The sequence below is a fragment of the Corvus brachyrhynchos genome, unplaced genomic scaffold (genome assembly GCF_000691975.1).
Source record: "Corvus brachyrhynchos isolate BGI_N302 unplaced genomic scaffold, ASM69197v1 scaffold167, whole genome shotgun sequence".
Taxonomy (NCBI): domain Eukaryota; kingdom Metazoa; phylum Chordata; class Aves; order Passeriformes; family Corvidae; genus Corvus; species Corvus brachyrhynchos.
In genome coordinates, this window is record NW_008239547.1 from 1,547,512 (window position 1) to 1,567,869 (window position 20,358).

Sequence of the window (20,358 nt, forward strand, 5' to 3'; positions counted from 1 at the left end):
GGAAGTCATGGAACTACCCTCCCTGCAAAAGATTAACCTGATTTTCACCAATGTTTATTTACAGCTGAACTGCTCTGGGACACACTACAACTACCTTTTCAAGTCCTCTCCAGACCTGTTTTTTAACAGTTTTAATAAAGCAATTGTTAATGATTTCATCTCACACAAATGGCCTTTGTCACTTGGCATTGTAAGGGATATGCTGATTGCCAGAAACAATTCCTGCCATAGAGCCATCAGGACAGACAGAGGTGAAACAGATTTCTCCTCTAAGTTTACTGCTCTCTATTTTGGTATTTTTTCCACCCATTAAATATATGAGTTTGAGAGAAACCAAAAGGACAGCACATAGAGAGAGCAGACACTGGATAAAGGTAGGCTTTGAGACCATCAGAATGCAATCGTCCCACTTCATGCAGGGACTTGCCAACTAGTATTACTTTGGAAAAGAAGTGTGCACAAGGGAAGGAGCTGGAAATTCAGATTATATGTTTAGGTTATATAGTTGACATAGAAAATTATTGTTTCCAAGAATTTTTCATTTTTCTTTTGTTGCTGTTGCAGTCTTGCATTAACAAGCCAGCTGGATCTCCTACGTGGAATATCATCACTGCCTTCAGGAAAGATAACCTTTCCTTACACACTGCTATATACACACTTCTGCTAAAGACAGGGTCCTGCAGCTGCTTGCTGCCCCCCGTGGCTAATGGTCCACGTAACCTGAGCAGCATTCCTTGAGCACCATGCTCACACTAAACCCTCAACAGCTGGAGCAGCTGTGTGAAGTGCAACCCTAGATTACTACAGACATCATTAAGTGAGTAATTAAGAAGCTGAATCTCTCCACTCTCTATCATTTCACCTACTTTTAATAGAATAGCTCCTCAGCCACCTCGTCTTTGGGGTATATCTATCATTAATTCAGTCACGTATTTTACGGGTAATACTGCTGAAAATATTTTTTTGCTACATCTGTGCAATAAATTGAAAAGACCAGAAAGTGACAAATGTATTAAAAGAATTAAAAGTTAAGACAGAATAAAGACAAAAAGACACTTTTCTGCCATTTGCCCACGATGTGCAGCAGAGACTGTCTCACGCACTGAAAGCCCTGACAATCAAAGTCTGAAATTCTAGACCAAAAATCCCTGCCGCCTTCCCATGAAAGTTTGGACTTACTCCCAAATACTTTTAAAATAATTGTTTTAGCATAAGATCACAGATAGCACAGTTCTGCCAATCCTTCTATTAATTAACTGTTGTGGATGATCTTCCTGTTTTGTTGTTATTACTAGGATTTAGTCCACAGATTTGCCAATTACAAACCTCACTATTCACTCTCAGAGGCAGTCTCAGCCCAAAACCCCAGAGACTAAATGTTTCAAGCCCCTTAACATAAGCGTGGAAGAAGCATGTTAAAATCTAGTGAAAACCTTCAAGTTTATGTTTTGTCTTACTTTTTTTCCTTTGTTATACAGGCATTTAACATCCAAAATTCACCTGTAAGCAATCAAAACCATAGGTGAAACACAAGAACAAAGGATTTACCTAGTGAGTCATCAAAGTGCTTTATTTTATAAAGCCTTGCTCATGTTTGGAGTGTAATCTAAGCACTAGCATACACAATAATGAGTCTTCCTTGCCCCGTCCAAATAAACAGTTTATCAACAAGAATGAGTGACAAAAATGCTACACAGACAAAAGGAATGCTTTGCTGTAAATGTCTAAATGGTTTAAAAATGTACACTCATTGGCCGCAATTAAATATGTACTCCAAGTACCTTATTTTTATTCCAAGGTCTCCCTGTGGCCTCATACCTTCAGAAGCTTCAGAAAACGAAACTTGGGTGAGAACGTAGACAACCAGGGTGTTTAGGGAGAGGACAAAAAAAAAAAAAAATCAAGCCGCAGTACCAACTTATTTAAATACATACAGTACAAAAGTATACACATACATTACAGTGCTGCAGACATCACTAAGTCAAACATAACAAAAAATCCTGTGGGAAAGGTCAGGGAAAGGAAAAAAAATTAGTACACAGCAACAGGAATAGTATTGCCTTTGGCCGCTGAAGAGAGTGTAATTAAGGGGTTGCTGTTGTATGGGCTCGTCTGAAGTGAACCACAACACAGGTTATGCACAGTTGCAGCTGAGCAGCACTGACATTAGTTATGGAGAAGGCATGCTGGCACTCCTGATCCCAGTTAGAAATGATGAGAGGGAGGTTTGACTTCTCTTACGTTGCCTACAAAATCTAACAATTTCAATAAAGAAATTTTAAAGGCACAGCTTTAGCACAGTGTATAAGTAGATAAACTTTTAAGCATATGTAAATTTGTCTCTTTCAAGCATGGAGTCTTTCAGGGAAAATACAAGAGGAGAAGGAATACAATGTTTAAAAATTTTAAACAAGTTAAACATGATCAGCACAGTTTCAGGCAATGTACTATACAATCAAAATTGAGTAAATGGTAGGACAGGTCATTTTGATGCTGAAAGACAACCTTGGGAAAAATCCCTCTGAAATATCCTTTCGCATTTTATCGTGAAAGAGTCTATGATGGAGGTGAGCGAGACATTCACTTTAGTACACTACTGCACATTACCTCTTGGAAGATGACAAACATTACTTCATTTGTACTGCAAAATAACTTTACATGTAAACTCAAAAGTCATATATTGTACACGGCTCTGAAATTCAGAAATATCCCTGCTTTCCTAATAATGTAAACAGTAAAATTCAGGGTTCATTTTTCAAGGGATAATCTATAATAAAATACCGCTGTTTTAACAGTACAACATAAGCATTTAAACTTCAAATTCCCAGTAAATTACAAGGGAATGGAATTTCTATCAGTGTGCACATCTTTCAGGATGGGTAGCAGATGGAGCTACTATTGCCCAAAACTATGCGCTTCTTCAGATAAGCTTTTTTTACACTTGCAACCTTATTAGCTCCTATATTGCAAGAATATAAAACAAATGAAAACTTCAGGTAACAAAGTGAAATAAGCAAAGTTTTCCCTTAATATAAGTTTACCATAGCAAAAATGTACACATAGCATGAATTACGTTAGCTCTTTGTAAGGTAAGAGATGCCAGCTCTCAGACGTCTGAGAGGCTGAACTTCCTGACGCAATGTGCTGAAAAAGAAGACAAAAACGGGAGAGGGAGGAAAGAAAAGGAAAAAACCCAACTGCTAAACCAAATGGGAAAAGCCTCTGGCACCAGATACTTTTTTTAAGGAGTGCCAGTGTGCAGGGTGTAAGTGTAACATTCGCAGTAAGGTCTTCATTATTATCGTCATCATCATCATGAAGAATACTGTCATGTATCTTTTTTCAAAAAATAAACTGATCCACAGTTTACAATTTGATATCAATATTGTAGATTTAACATGCATTTACTCTTCCCCACCCCCACCCCACGCCTCTTTACTCATTTATTCCACTTCAGCTGGTAGCATCAGAGTATTACTGTCACAGTGCACTCTGAGTAAGCTGTTCTATTTATTTAAATTATTTAAAATTTTTTTTTGCACACACAAAAGAGTCAGAAATAGCTAGAACTATGCTGGGAATATCAGGCAGCTGTTAAAGCGAGTACTCCACCCCACTTCAGTCATCTTTGCCAGCAGATGTAAACAAAGGGGTTTCTTTCTGTAAGATGAGCACTTCTCTGAGTTCCATTTTTTCCCTACCTTTGTAGCCACTGCTGCTGTCCCCAGGTCTCGTGTCTGTCCTATGTAACATGATAGGTTACGTCAAGATGTTGGCAATAAAGTCCAAGAAGCGCTTTGAATACTGTTCAGGATTAACAGTTGAAATTTCTGCACCAGCCTATACAGAGAATTGGGAGGAGAGAAGAAAGAAGGAAGAAGCAGTGTTTTATTTCATGCTTTTATCACTGAGGATGTTACTCAATAAATTTCATATGCAGTTTCAGAAGCAAAGACTGGAAACACAGATTGTAATGGCCCTCAAGCAGAATCTTACTGGTGCCTTTTTAGGCTTCACAGGAGGACACTGATAGCCAGTACTCACCACTGCAACAGCTATCTTCCATTTCTGAAATATGCTCTTTCTACTTTCCATACTTCTCTTTACTTTTATTGTACTTCAGTCCTCTATATGAATTTTTACAGTACAATTAGCCATGCTACCCACTGATTCACCAGCAGATTCTGGTCTCTTGAGCAGCAGTGTCTTCATACAGAGAAGACTGAATTGCCATACTTAGATCTGGCATGTCAACACTTGTGTAACATGTACTGTTATCTGAATGCTAAATAGCCTGGTTTGAAATACATGGTAACACTAACACTTTTTCAACGTTTATGCATTTAAATCTGGACTCACTGAATAAACCATACAATTGTTATCTCAATGAAGTCATTATTTCATTCATATTTTTACTCGAGTTTTTCAGAGCCTTACCCACATTTTTATTTATATTTTTCCTGTTTTACAAAAGAGGAAAGTTGCATGCATGCAATTCATGAATGAATTTCAGTGTCATGTGGCTCAGGATGAGACAGTGAAATAAACAAAATGGATATCTGAAAGTAATGTTCTGTAATAAGTTCTAATCGCAATCAGTTTCAATAATCATAGCTGTTGCTCACAATGTATTTCTATCCATTATTTAAGCCAGAAGTGTGAGTTTTTAAAGTGTGCTACTTTCAAAGTTCAATAATAATTGCCAGATAATGGCTGCATATGGTCTGCATCAACTTTCAGCTGCCCAGAGAGCAGAGAGAGTAATGAAAGCATTGCTTTAGAGAGACAAAAAAATACCTCCTACAGGCCTTTGCAGGTCACATCATTCTCTACTGTAATTAAAAAGCCCTGAGCCCTTTGCGTAAAACTTCCCACAATGCCCTGACTCTTTAGATACTTAGACACAGGAGGGATTTTAGCCTCATGAATGAATATGCTCTCTTTAAAAAGTTTATGAAATTTGAACCTTAAATCACCACAGGAGTGATAATGGTAGATATAAATCATAAATCTGGAAGACTGGGCTGTTTCACCATGGTTCTTTGCTGTCTGCTGCTAAGCAGCAATTTCAGTCAAAATTAAATAATGGCAGTCAAACAGAAGCCTTCACTGAACAGTCTCTGAATATTTAATATGTACATTTTATTTTTATGTCTAATTTTGCAAATTGTACTTTTTTTTTCTGAAGAAGTCCTCTAGAGTGAGCCACATTATATGTTGAAGAACTAACTTTCAGCAGGCTGTACCAAATAACGAAACCATCATTAGGACCTGCACCTGAAATTAGATTCATGACAGCTTTCATAGAGCAGTGAACAGCTCTGTTTGCAAGAATAAGGTGCATGTCACAAATTTAGGACAAAATCTTAAAAAGCATCTCACTAGAGCTCTTTGTGGGTGAGAAAGCTGTGCATACAGCTGAAAAAGGAGTTCCACTCTCAGCATGTCATGTGTAGCAGTTACTCTGTACATTTTTATTGCACATTAAACTTGAAAAGAATTCTGATCTACTTCCCCTTTCCCTAGATTTACTGAACTGTCCCGTAAGCAAAATTGCATGAATATAAATAGAGTAAGAGGAAGAAACCAACCCAGATACTTACCCCATGCTTTACTGTCTTTGCAGCATGGGCAGCTTTCTTTTTTGCATCATAATGAGTAAGAATGTCGATAATGGCCATAAAGTACACTTCCTTCCTGGGTGCATCTGCAAAGGCAAACACAGGGCAGTAAGAATGACTTCTGAAAACAACAAGTCCTCCTCCTAACAAAGGAGACTTGGCGAGACACAATCAGCAGCTAAGACAGGTCAATGTCACTCATAATGAAGATCGGTAAAAACCACAGGCTCAAGCTCTCCTTAACTGAGAGTTTAACTGCACTCATATATAATGCAAAACCCCCTAAATGAGTGTAAAAGAAAAAAATAGCATACAGAAATAGGAATTATTGCTCAGTTAAAGTAATGTGGATTACATCTTTCTTTGTGGAAAAATTATGAAGTGTTATATGAAAGGTAATGCTTCTGTGTCAACAAAAAGATCATATTTTCTTTATGAATAAAACCATGTATATATCTGTGTCAGTGCTTATGGAAAAAAACCACGTAACTCTCCTGTCTTAAACAGCCACAGGTAACTAGTTATACTTAGTTTTACACACTAATATCAAACTCAGTTTCAGGCTTCTTACACACTTCTTATGATGACGTTCTTAGCTGGAGCATAGAAATTGGGTATGAGTGCACAAATTTTCAAAAAGCAACCAAAAAAGTGAAATATAATCTGGAATGCTTCTTTTCTCATTCATTTTAGACTGTGTTTAACAGTGTTATCTGCCAGAAAAGACCAATTATAGATACTAGACTTCCTGAAAGGGATTAAAACCCCATGAATTAACTGCTGAAAACTGGTGAACCTGAACAGCTAAGCATTACAGAAATCTTCTCCTTTCTGCTGCACCAAAGAACAAGTTTCCTTTTCCACAGAGTAAACTTCTATTTTCCAGTTTACATTTGCCTTTATATGGGTGTGAGGGCTTTAGGATTCTGATGCAAGAATCAAACCACCTTAACATAAAAATATTTCTTTCACTGCTTACTTTCATGGGATTTTATTCCATAAACATCAATAGCTGGATCAAATTCCCCTGGAGCCAAAGGCAGTGAGCTGTTCAGTGTATTTCCTGGACTGTCTGGAGGGGTTCCAATGGGGTGGGTCCCATCACTTTCACCTTCCTCTTCTCCATCATTCTCTTCACACTCTATTTCTTCCTGTTCAGCTCTTTCAACATCATGAATTCCAACCAGCAAGCTGTAGTCCATGAGTTTTAACTGAGCAAGGAACTAGAAAGTGATAATAAGCAATCTATCAATATTGCTGAAAAGCATAACCTCCACTTACAAACAGAAGTTACACAAAGGTGTCACCAGTTGAGGAAAACTTCTAAGGCACTTCTGACAGAGAGCAAAAGGGAAGATTAAGTGATAAAGCTGGCAAAGAGATACTTGATTTTATTAAAACGTAGTAACAGCACACAAATGACTTTAAACTTATACTGTAGCCCACTCCTCCAAAATCCTCAGGAAAAAAAAATTGTGTGTAGTGAAGAGCAGTGTGCTTGCAAACCAATGACTGTTACTCCTGTCTTGTGTTTCAGTTAAATTACAGAGTCACAAAATACCATGAGTTGGAAGCGACCCCCAAGGATCATCGAGTCCAACTCTTGGCCCTGCTGCACAGAAACATCCCCAAGAGTCACACCATGTGCTTAAGAATATTGTCCAAATGCTTCTTGAACTCTGTCAGGCTTGGTGCCGTGACCACTCCTCATATGGCTTCCCCTCAAGGCCCTGCACCATCCTCTCAGCCCTCCTCTGGACAGCTTTATATCTTTGTTATGTTGTGGTGCCCAAGATCACACACAGCACTTGAGCTGGGGACTGCTCTGCCACTGCTCAGTGCCCAGACCAGCTTCTGTGCTATCAGGTGCACAGTGTGCTATGATCTGGTGCTGAACGTATCCTCTCAATCCCTTACAAGTCTTATTAAAGAATAATGAAAAAGTGTTCAATTATTCTTGCAGCGGAAAGCTGAGAAGTTTTACACCCTGAAGACATGAGATGATGTTGTATTCTCTTCACAGTGACAGGCTCATGATTTACATCACTTAAGCAAAACATGTATGTGAATGAAAGGGTGGTTTTGAATAAAGAATAAGGATCGGAGATTTTAGAAAATTAAAAGATTAATACACTTGAGTACAAAATTATTTTAGTTGAGGAGAACAGAATGAGGCAGAAAGAGGAGGATGGAAATAAGGAAGGCATAAAAGCAGAAAGATGGGATAAACAGCTCAAGGGGGTGAGGGATAGGCAGGAGAGAGCTGTGCTGCAGCTTAAAAGCAGTACTGTGATTTCAGACTTGTGAAGTCCATGCTTATGGTACGCAGAGAAAGTGGCTGAAAATAAAAATTGCTTCAGTTTTTATAAACTCTAAATGGTTATAAAAAGGAAGTTACAGCAGACCAGGGAAGAAGGCATTTAAGCTAGACTTCGGCACAGAGATAGTGATGGTGATGAAAAAGGTGAGTATAAAATACTAGGTAATGAGAAACTCCAGTTTGTCAAAATCTGATTTTGAGAAAAGAGGTGAGCTGGAGATAGCTGTAAATTCAAGTGCTAGAAGAAATATTGTGAGATTGAGAAGAGGTTTTAAGAAGAAGAAACTGTTTTTTAATGATTTCAATATAATACAACAATAGACTCTTCACAAGACTAGAAGGGATCTAAATTTGAAGAGGTGATGCACAACAATATACAAGACAAACAGATGAGACTAGCCAAAGGTGATGGGGTGAAAGAACTCCAGGCATATTATTCACTACTTGCTAAATACAGGGGAAAAAAACCTACCAATAATAATACAGAACAGCATGAAAGAGAGTGGGCTCTTGGGAAAAAATGGCGAGCTACAGATTAGAAGAGAATGGCTCTTGGAAAAAAGTGTGCTGCTGCTAACAAAAAGACTTAGGGAGATCAGCACAAGGAAAAAAAAAATCTGATTTTAGATGGAAAAAATATGTAGTCCATGGACACCTGCAATGGAGTAAGGAGGTGGGAAAATAGACAAGGGGACACCAAAACAGCAGTAATAATTTGTGTTTTCACACAGAAAGGGGACATATGACTTGATTAGGAGAGAAATATAGAAACAAAACTTACTGAAAAACAAAAACAGATATAAAGCCTTATAACTCAGAATGGTACTCCATAATACGTTTAACTATAAATACTGTCTGATAGGATAATCATATACTAAGTGTTGCTGCATTTCTTTTCATTGTAGTGAAATGTGAGCATTTATACATTGGTTACAAAGTGTGTCTATCGGTTATCTAATAAGGGCCAAAGAACCAGCAGAAGAAAAGCAAGGTTAAAGAACAGCTTGCCATTGTCAAAATCAGGAGCCAGATCACTTCACACCAGTGGTTTACATGGATATTAAACAATTCTCTGTGTAAACTTCAAACCCATAAAAACAGCCTCTCAAGACATAATCTGGAATCTACCATTATATTCCCAGTCTGGTAAATGATACAGATCATACACTATCCACTTTTTGGAGTAAGAAAGTATCTTCCACATTCCTTCCACACACTTAAGATATCATCTGCAACATACTTACTGTAAAAGCAGTAGTCAGCAACAGCAGTACATGTTAAAAGAGCACAAAATTTTAACCCAAATAAACTTATCTCTAGAGATGTGATATCAGTAGAGCACAGTATTTTAAATATAAAATAAACACACACTGATATTTCACAAAATATTTACGTTTTCATCATCCTCACCACCATAAATTTCCCATTGTAACTATGATGGGAAATTAGATTTCCTCAGAAGCAAATTACTGGGTAAATTCTAAAGTAACAGTATTTTGTTTTGTGCAACTAATGAGACACAGATCTGAAGAATTCGAAAAGTCAATTCACAGAGCTCTTTTGATATAAATAGCTGAAAGTCTTACTAAGTCACAGACACATTTTCCTACCAAGTCTCTTCCAAGTCTCTGCCTTTTTACTTGAGAACAGATTTTAGGCTTTGAGTATAAAGCTGCAAAATACTCTGTTTAGGAAAAATATTTTCGGTTATGCAAACTAAAGGCAAGTTGTGTGAACAAGTTAGTCTGATATTTATTTTATTAGCTGAATAAAATCAGTAAAAATAATACATTAAACTCATACATTAACACTTTTCTTTCAAGTATTTACAATATTCAGCAAATTACAAATTTATATGAAAGACTACATTTAGATAATGAGAATCCAATTGCTGTATTCAGATTACTGAAGCACTCTACTGTTGTGATACTAAGAATGATTTAAAACTGGATTACTAATATGAAACAAAAAGGACATGCACAGCTGTAAGTGGGGGAGAAGCCCCTCCTCTCTTATGGACTACAGTCTGTATTTGGCCTTAGCCCTGGTGGACCTCCACCTGTAAAATACAACCCACAATACTCACCTCTCTCTCAGGGGCATTTGGAAGCACTAGGCTTGTAAAGCATTTAAGTACTAAGCAGTGCCATCATTTTAACATCACATCATCAAGGCAGGAACAATGTATGGCAACCAGCTATGGCAGCAAGCCATTTATCACATCAGCAAAGCAGTGATCAACTCCTGAAAGTTTAAATTGTGTTTCATTTAAAACAGTCAGTGCTTACAGTCTTATAAACAAGAATTTTCATTAATGAATCACAGGTATGATTTCCTGGGATATCTGTAATTTGCCACACATTTTAATCACATGCAACTGAACAGGCACATTCTTACCTCAACATCCTTTTTGAGTTTCTCAAGGAACATCTTTTTGTTACTCTCATCAATATGAATCTTTTGGCCATCATTAATAAAATCATTGTCTTTGAACGTCGGCAGATCTTTGGCCTGAAACAAATAAAAATTCCTGTAAGAGCAGGATTGCAAAGAGGAGTGTGGTGAAGCCGCTGCCCCGGCGCAGCCCCAGCTGGCAGCAGGGCCTCCAGAGATCCCTGGTACCTGAGAGGGCACCCCCAAGCTGCCTCTCCTTCACGGCATGAAGCTCTCCATAACTGCACCCACGGAGCTCTTTCCTTAGTTTATCCCTCCTGGAAACAGCCTAGAAGATATCTATTTACTGGGCAGCAAATGCAGCTACGACAAAATCTCCAACTCAGTACTGGATTTGCATTGAACACTGATTTGCAACAAGTTTCTTCCAAGATGTCATTTGTCAAAGTGACTGGCAATAAATGAAGTCAAAACACAATCTATACCTCATAAAGAGCCTACATCAGATCTTATAGATTGGATTGCATTTTGCACAACTACTGTGAATGTTTACAAGTGATTAATACCAAATAATTATTGAAAAGCATCAAATGAACATGAATTATGAAATTCTGCTTAAAAGTAGCAAATGCCAGAGAAGACCACTGCCTCTTCAATATGTAATTAAATATTCTTGATGTTGGAGCAACTTGATCATCTTCAATTCCCCCATGAAGTGATTTGCAACAGCACTAAGGAAAGTCAGAGTAACCACTGGATTCAGTACTAACACAGCTCCGATGGGCTCAGTTTTTAAAGGGTAGTGACTGGAAGTTTACTCAAAAAACCACAGTGAACCAACAAACAAAAGAGCAGCTCCTTCAGGGCATTTGGTCGAGCAAACTAGTGGCAATAGTAACTCCTGCAATCAGAGCTTTTAAAAAATTGGCCCATTAAGAGCAATGAACAGCCTTTCTCCCCACCCCAGCTTCAATCAATAGTATGGAAGAACAGGTTTTCTTTACAAAGAAAACGTTAAGGAACAACCAGTGCTGCAATTCCTATGAACTGTCAGTGGCCATGAACTAGTGAGTATCCCGAATAAGTAATTTCCCCTTAATCTGAAAGTCCTTCTGCTAGGAATTAAAGGCAGCTAACATCAGTTTACGGAAATGTCCTCCAGAAGTTCAACTAGTCAGACATTGCTTATAATCTTACTAGAGATGGTATTTTTCATAAAGTTTATTTTCTTCTTATGACATAGTAAGGAAAAGAATCTGAGAGGTTCTTTCCTCTGCTCCAATATATATTGGAAAGTGCAGTATTAAAATGCGAGCACCACAGCAGACTCTGAAAGGCCCTTATAGATCTTCACAGTGGCCAAACGTTCTTTTTGCTGTTGGGCTTTGTGCACTGAGGTGGCCAAAATACTCAGTTCCCTGTCTGAATTCATTCTTTGGACCTGGAATTTGTGAATTGCTTGAGATCCCACAATGCTACTCTTGTTTTGAAAAGTGATCCTTTTTTTCCAATAACTGTTCAAAACCACTTAAGAAATTAGTAACATTGTAATAGTTATGAATCATTTATTAAATCAATGGCATCCTAATACCTAAGAAGTTTGGAAAAAAATAAGGTCCTAGTCTGGCTGCTCTGAATTATTATTGTCTTCCATCTAGAACATTCTGATACATTAAAATACCCTCTAATAGAGATCCTCTATTTATATTTGAGACAAAAGGAAAACAAACACCCAAGCAGCTGAGATGGAGCTATAACCATTCATTCATCCCAGACTCCACCTCCATGGAGGAGTAGTTCAGCAGTTCTCTCCTGCTTTACTCAAAAACAACGCTGGACACTTTTAGAAGCTCACAATGAATTGTTTACCACAATATGACTGCACATCATGCATTGATTTTCTTTCTGGCCTACTCAGTAAGAGGTTTAGGACACAAACAAGCAGGGGTAACATCAGATATGCATTCCAGGCTAACAGCTGTAGAGATTATCATACTCAAACTAGCATACTGTCCCACGGACAGGGATAATTCTGCAGAGGCAGGACTGTGGATCCCGGGATGTTGCCAACACCGGAGGATGGAATCCAGTGCGTGGGATGCTTGAGAATGGAGAGGAGATTTGGATGAAATAATTTAAGATGAAGCAATAACAAAAAGAATGCAGGAAACCAAGCTTCCTTCATTTTTAGCCCAAAATCACTAACCCCCCCCCCCCCCCAGCTTATTTTTCCACCGAGTATATCCAAGTTACTGATTAAATTAGGCAGAGGTTAAAGTGAAACAAACCCATTAACACAGGAAAAGAACCCTACTAGTGTCGTTTAAAGCTGGGGGGTGAGCACAGAGGAAGGATGTGCCTGTGGTTAAGGTGCTGAGACATTTTTTTGCCTCTAGGCTCTGCCGCAGGCTTCCCGATAAACTTAAATTACAAGCAGTGTCTTTTTTGGAAGATGCTAGGGATGGTAAGCCAGTTGTGCAGGTGCCATACTTCACTTTAACCTTGTCTCTGATCTATTTTTAATAAAAGTGAGCTCGCAAAGCTGACCGTGCTGCAGTTCTTGCCTGCCATCACAAGACCCAAGGGGTACTCCCAAGGACGGTCAGGGCAGTGAGTCAGCACTCCCAAAAAGCCAGACTCTCCACTGCCTTTGTATGCAGGTTCCCCCAGTCCATGGTAATACCTCTGAAGATATTTATCTGAGGTAATTTTTATTCACCCAAATATCCAGAGTTGCAAAGACTTGGCAAGTGTAGAACCACATAAGCTAAAAGCCAGTTCTGGAGCATGTGAAGAAAAAAGATGAAGTAAAAACAATGAGTCTCATCTAAGAAACTGAAGCTAAAAAGCTCTGTGCCAGTGTGTGGTTGCCCTCACCACATTATTTGCATGATGCCTCCCCGCCTGTTCTCTTCCCTCTTTCCAGGTGTTATTAGACAAAACTTTTTTTTTGGTGTGCTAGGCAATATTATTCTCCCTATTCCTTTAAAGCTGAATAGTCCTAGGATTCTGTTGTAGTCCCATATATTACTAATGACAGCCAGCAGTAGTAGTGATTCTAGTAGTACTTGAACTGAAATTTGTCTTAAAATTGATTTGTGAATTTAAGAATCGAAACCTAAGAAATACTCAACTAGGAGGCGCTCTTGTAGTTATGCAAAATTAATAATACATTTATTAATTAAAAATCCTACTATTATTACTTTTATTATTAAAAATCCTACTATGTTCATTTTCTTACACACTGAAATAAACACAAATAGAATCACATTGTGGAAGTTTAAAACATTATCTGAATGAAAAAAATTTGAGACTTTGCTTTAATGAAATAATTGATACGGTTAATTTTTTATGATGTCTCAAATATTTCCAATGAAGCAAAATCCTTGTTGGAAAAAGATTCTCCTAGAATGTAATTCATTATAATGAACATATTACTGTCATTAAAGAACTAAATATTTTAAGAGCTGCACAGGAGATGAGCATCTAACTACTTCCACTAAATTAATAATAGCTTTTCTTTCTGAACCACCTCCACTGTTTTTAATCCCCTACTTAAAGATACAAGAAAGGCATAACAGATTTTATAAATATTAAATATTTATTTATTAAAAAAAGCATGTTATTGGCACACTTCAGGTTTGCATTCCAAATTTTACCATGGTCACAGAGAATTTTAACGGCAGGAAGATTTCACTGCCTTTGAGAGACTGAAAATCAATAAAGATTTCTTAGTAACTAAGATGACAGAATGTGTAAAGCCTTATTCAAAATAAAAGTATAGGTTAAGAGCTGATACTGTTTTGAGTTAAAAAAAATCTTGGAATGTGGGAACCAGCTGAAGCTTTACTTCTAGATGAACATGGAAATAGTTTTTGCATATTTCTTAGCACGTCTCAGTTCAGCATCCTATCCTAATGAGTTGAAATTATTATTATCAATTTTGTTTCCCTAAAAGGATTTTGTGTGCATCGTGACATTAAAAATAATGGTCTTAGCTAACATTAATGCTGACACATTTTGGAAGCAGCTTGCTAAAATAGCTGTAGGTCAGGTAGGTTTCCAAGTAAGTGTTTGATTGAAAAAGGAAAAAGACTAATTGTCCTAACAACCCAGAAGCAATTTCTCATCTAACAAAGGCAAAGTTTAGGTTTTAGGAGAAACATTGCACAGCAGCCTTATTTTTATTTTGGAACTAGTCACAAGTCACATTATTTGCACAGCTAACCATGGAAAAATTTGGCTTACAATTTATAACTTTTGAAAACTATGTAAAACATCTGCCAAAAGTGAAGGTCCACACTCTGGACTTCTTTAACAGCAAATGGCCCACATACGCTTTAATTTTTTAAAGTACTGGGCTCATCAGCATATATGGAAGGCAGTATTTGGAAAAAAATAAGGCTATAATGCTAAATATAGTTTGCAATAATTTGGAACGGGTGATTTTGAATTGAATCAAAAGTCTGGAATCATTAGATACACAAGATGGAAGAATAACTTCCTTTGAAAGGCTGAATTATGTAGCTTCTTGCCTCCAGTAGTTCTATGAGCTGGGTTCAATTTGTTGTACAAATTGCCTTGCCCTAGACAGTGGTTTCTATACAAACAAGGGTCTGCAGCTCCACTTGACATCACAGTATAAAAGGCAATGGAAATAGAGCTGTAACCCCAAAATAGGGCTTGAGGGGAAACACTGGAATGACTTTAACCAGTACAACAAGTATTTTTGTAGGAGAAAAAAAATTGTCAGGATGCTGTAGAATTAGCTAGGTATTCAAGCCTGCACCAAAATAGAAACTGTCTTTTTCAATGCTCAAGGAAATGCATCCAGAATTACCCCTAGCATTAATGTCTTCCTGCTGCAAAATGAACTTGCAACATATAAAATGCAACACAGAATTCCAGTTATTTTAAAAAATCTTTTAACACATGGAAAACAGACTTCTAAACAAAAATGAAACAAAACACCCCTCACCCCCCAAAACCAAACAGATGCAAACTAGTGATTTGTTTTGAAAAACTGTAATGGGGCTGGGTGTCATGAGAAGGCTAAATGCTGAAACCAAGACCCTGAATGTCTATTCCTGTCTTTGCAGTGTGATGTTTTGAAAGTTATAATCTCTGTACATTGCAACCTCGAGATTTATTTCACAGATAAATCTAAGACACTTCACAAGTCTGTTGTGTGAGATCAGCACATGAAGCTGACTGAAAACACTAATAAGATAAGTAAAAAAATGCTGTTCTGAAATTAGCAATTCTAAACCAGCAGGAAAATATAGCTCAGATTTTGGAATGATCTACCTTGAATTAAGTATTATGTAGTAACACCAAAAGTAAAAAAAAACTGAGTCAAGACTGAGTGATCCTGTTGCTATGCTCTGCTACTAAAGCCCTTCTTCCTTGGGTTATATTTTCCCCTCAGAAATCAGTTAATCACTATATGTTGTAATATATAAAGTAAAACACAAAGCTAATGTCTAGTGACAACTTCCAATCTAATTATCACAGCTAAGTATTCTGCACACAATTTAATTAAGATGTAACATAGCTGTCCACTATGGCAATCTTATTCCAAAAAGAAACTCAAATAGAAAATCCTTTGTTCAATTGTATTTACTACAGTTTTTCTGCATTTATGGTGATTTATGAAACAACACATGCTAAAGAGGTGGCAATGCACCCAGTTTTAGATAGTTTAAAAACATGTAATAATCTCTGAAATTGCTTGAGTAAGATGAAATGTGGTGGGTATCAGTTCAGTTAGGTTTTATTTTTCTTCTTCAAATTTCTTTCTAAGCTGCTCACTCACAAGCAACAGCTTAGATTCTATCAGTACAAGTAGACTCAGCTGTTACTGCTAATTTGATATTCTGCTGCAAGTACAGCATAATTGTGAGCAGCCAGACCACCAGGGGAGTTCTGCATTATCCTCGTTTCACTTAAGAGGGCAAAATTGTCCAAAGAATGAATAGAAAATGCCCACTATAATAAAAATTTTAAAAAAGTAGTAAAGCCTGAAAAATAAAAAGTAGCAGCTGTTAGAATTTGACAACTGTTGAAACATACTGTTCTTTCAAAATCCAAGGCATCTGTAAGTGCATGTTATGATACATGCTGCCAAGCAAGTAATGACTTCATTATTGAAAGTATCATTTGTAACACAAATAAAAGGAATTGTGTGTTAAGGTGAAATTTGAAGGAATGGTGCTTGTTTCTGCACTGATTATCACGAAATATTGAAATGACAGTTTTCAGAGCTACTCATCAATATGTTAGGATATTAAACAGCTGAAGACAGTCAAACAGGAGGTATAAACTGCAAACAGCATGGAAAAGGACCATTCTCAATCAGACTTTTCATCCTAAAAACTGATCTTAAAAAATGTTTGAATACTAACACCTATTTTACACTACCAAACGAAAGTAGAATCATATTTTTTTCTCCATTTTCTTATCCATTAAATATTTTTGCATATTTGTCTCTTGTTTATTAATTAAATAAAACTTTTAGTTTGATAGGAAGAAGACTTGAGAACATAAATTTCACCAAATTTGCCTTTACAAAGTAATTTATCTAAGATTTACAGTCTGCATTAGAATGTGACTGAAAGACTAGATCTTCTGTTTTCTGACTTCTTAAGTTTTAAGAGAAGTAAACATATTATTCTTGATATTCTGAAAACCATTTGATTACTTGAATGTTGTCATTTGAAACTCAATATTAATTACTTAAAAGCCCATTTAAAAACTAGCCATTGCCAGACATTTTAGCCATACATTTAGCACCAAAAGCTTCCTTTCTTTTATTACTCTCTGATGTGAATAACCATACCTTTACCATCATTAATTGAAATTCTATTAATATTAATGTAATTTCAAGATAATAAATTGATGATTTAGCTTGCATCTAGCTAAAAATTAGCTAATAATTTACTACACTAGCCAAGGTTTTCAGATTGTCTGGTTTTGTTTAATTGCTCAGGGCAATTTCTTCTATGAGAGGAGATACCAAAATCTCTTCAGAGAATTTGCTAAAATGCCTTCCCCCCCACCCCCACATCCCCTTTTCAAGTCAGATTTTTCCAGTTGTTTTCAAATCTTAAGATTGATTTGAGATTCTCATAGATAACATCAAAAGGTTTGAAATACTGACATCTACTTAAGAGAAAATGGAAGTAAAAAAACATGCTACAGGGCTCCACTTGCCACTCAGGAATAATGGACCATTTACATATTCAGGTCGAGAGTTCTCAAGGTCCTGAAATCAGTGGCACATGTGCAGAGATACATCTCATGACAGCAGCTCTTTAGCACTGCTCAGTTTCAGAACCAAACTTTTGTTGTCTGTTCATATAAATATACAACACCCTTTTTATTTAAGCCTAAAAACTGTGTGTTAGAAACATTTGAGTAGTTTAAGTGAGTAAATCTGTTGTCATGCCTACTGCAGGAGAGTCAGATCATAGTGATGACAAATGTTCTGAACATCTGCAATCCACAGGCAAAATGTATTCTGGCCCTTTCAAATCAAACAGCAGACTCCAAAACTTAAACAAAACCCACATAATAAGGAAAATACTAATTTTCCCTTGCTTGAATCCCTAAGAGTCTCAATGTGTAAAATGTTGTTCCCTCTATGAACATAGAAGCCTACCCAATAATTCCCTCTCTTAGAAATCTTTGTTCTGAATGCAGGCTTGTCACTTCCCTGCTGCATTGCACTGGGGTTTTGAGGGGAATGATGAGGGACAGAAAGCTGTTCTGAAAGCCTCAGACTGTCTGCTTCCAACATCAATAAGCATTGTGCAGTTCCATCCCCAAGAAATCAAACTATTAAAATAGCAAAATAAGAATTAGGGGGGTGAGGTTTTTATGTATATTTTTCAGAGAAGTACTCAAAATCAAAGGGAAGGTTCTAGATGTGAAGTTGATAAGTTATGGTTTCACATAAAATTTAGAGAATAATTGTTGTATGCAGTTATATAAAACTACGTAATTTCATTTCAACTTAGCTATAAGCTAATTCAACAGTAATTTTGCCATGAACTTACACAGGAGCAAAATTAAGGCACTGTTTCTTTGAGGTTCTCACGCAATGTATTAACTACAGTATATGTGCACTATTAATAATCTATTTATTATGAGGCATATTCCTAAGACTGCTCAAAACTACTTCAGTAAACATCTGTATAGTATCAGCTCCTGTATAGCTGACTATACATAATATCATTAAATTTTATGTTACTATTCCAAGCATTAATGCTGCAACCTGAAGCAGTCCCATCCAAATAATATCCTCCTCGTTTCTGTCAGATTATTTTAATAGTACAGCAGAGGTTTTCAATGACATTAGGTATTGTTTGCAAGACACTGAAGGGTTAATCCCTCCCCTTTAAAAACACTACCGTTGCACCACTAAACAAGAACAAAAACAGATGACAAGGAAAGAATGGAGACCATTCAAGACATGATCTTGAGGGCCTGGTACAGCAAAAGAGAGCTAATGCTGACAATTGTAGCTGCAGATGGCATGTGGGGTGTGGTATTGCCTACTGCTGGAAGAAGAATTTTAAGTGTTCCATCATGCCTTAGGAAAGGTGGAAAAACTTGGCACAGAGTTTTTCGTGCAGCAAGAACTGACAGCTACTGCATGTCCCTTACTTCTTAGTGCAGTTGTGTGATCTGTAGAAGACTCAGAGAGGCAGGTATGGTACAACTACTGCTTAGGAAAAAACCAAATTATCTGAATGGAATTTGGGGACAACATAAAATGAAGTCTCTTAGAAGCTGTTGAATGATCTCATGCTAATTCAGGAGGAATGTGCTTGGACAAATTAAGAAAACAAGGGCCATGGATTGTTAGACCTTACCCAAATTTGAGCTCTAAGAAGTCTTAGATGATGGAGACTATGTTCCACTTCCAATTATCTGCAGAATCTCCAGAGAAACCTCTCCTAAAATGCCATCTGGCTATTTTGCTAAAACCACAAAGAAAACCTGATTTTGAGAACATTAAATTTCCCAAATAAACTGAAGTTGGAGGTGAAGAAAAACAAAGCAACCTATTTCCTTTTAGAGCAAAGTTAGAGCAAAGAACTTTTCAGCCCAGAATTTGGGGGAGACTGTCTCTCATTATAGCTACATGTACATCCGAATCTGTCAGTCATTTGCTCATTTGTATGAACTTTACATACCCAAAGGTTCTCATAATACAAGGTGTGGTTCATCCTCACATTCAGTTTAGAAGTGGTGTCCCATCACATAATTCCATTAACTGACATAGAGTATTCATAAATCTCAATATTAACAGAGGAAGAGAAAGAAGATGAAGCAGGAGAGAAGGGAACAAAGTTCTGATGTTTTCCTAGCACAGGGCAGGCCCTGAAGAAACTAAGAGAAGAGAAAAGGAAAAGGAGGAGGTAGAGGATTGGCTCACTTACCTCTGAAATTTCAACACCTTTGCAAACCAATATTCAAAGGTCTGCAGGAAATAGAGGAAAGATAAAGGAGGGATAAGGTAGAACTCAAGAGGGAAGAATATGGCAGAAAAAAAGGAAAGGGACAGAACAGCACTGGTTATGTTTGTTCTGAGGCTAGCTATCAGGTTAATTAATTGAAAAAGAAACAGAAATGCACCATACCTTTTCTTTGTCACTGGCTTCTCGAGCCACAGTAGAGCCCTGAAACAGAAAAAATGGATCTAAAAATGTGCATATGTCAGAAACTAATTTGAAAATGTTATGATAACAGGTCAAAAAGTGGATGAACTGTATCCTTTTGAACTTGAGAAATGTTTTAAAGAAAGGTGATACAGTAGGTAGAATGACCAGGACTGCTGAACTGCTGCAATCATGTGAAGAAGATGCATCATGAGAGAAGAAAGATGGATTAAATCCTCAAATGCTCTACATCTATTGTCCTCCTAATTCCTGGAGCTTTTCCTCATCTCTCATCCTCATTTTGAATGTATCATGCTGGAAGTTCAGTTTGCTTGGCAGACTTCTCATCTTTTTGTGC

General features: G+C 37.1%; 1 protein-coding gene across 1 annotated transcript in view; it reads right to left on the minus strand.

The window, feature by feature from the left end:
- Positions 1-1,543: 1,543 nt before the first annotated feature.
- Positions 1,544-20,358, minus strand: part of PIP4K2A (phosphatidylinositol-5-phosphate 4-kinase type 2 alpha) — a 51,109-nt gene continuing 32,294 nt past the window's right edge. The window contains exons 5-9 of the mRNA XM_008639234.2: positions 19,983-20,021; positions 10,339-10,452; positions 6,601-6,844; positions 5,604-5,707; positions 1,544-3,840 (exon numbers count right to left, since the gene is read on the minus strand). Of these exons, the coding sequence (XP_008637456.1) occupies positions 3,760-3,840; positions 5,604-5,707; positions 6,601-6,844; positions 10,339-10,452; positions 19,983-20,021 (582 nt within the window). The 3' untranslated portion in view covers positions 1,544-3,759. The remainder of the gene's footprint in view (positions 3,841-5,603; positions 5,708-6,600; positions 6,845-10,338; positions 10,453-19,982; positions 20,022-20,358) is intronic.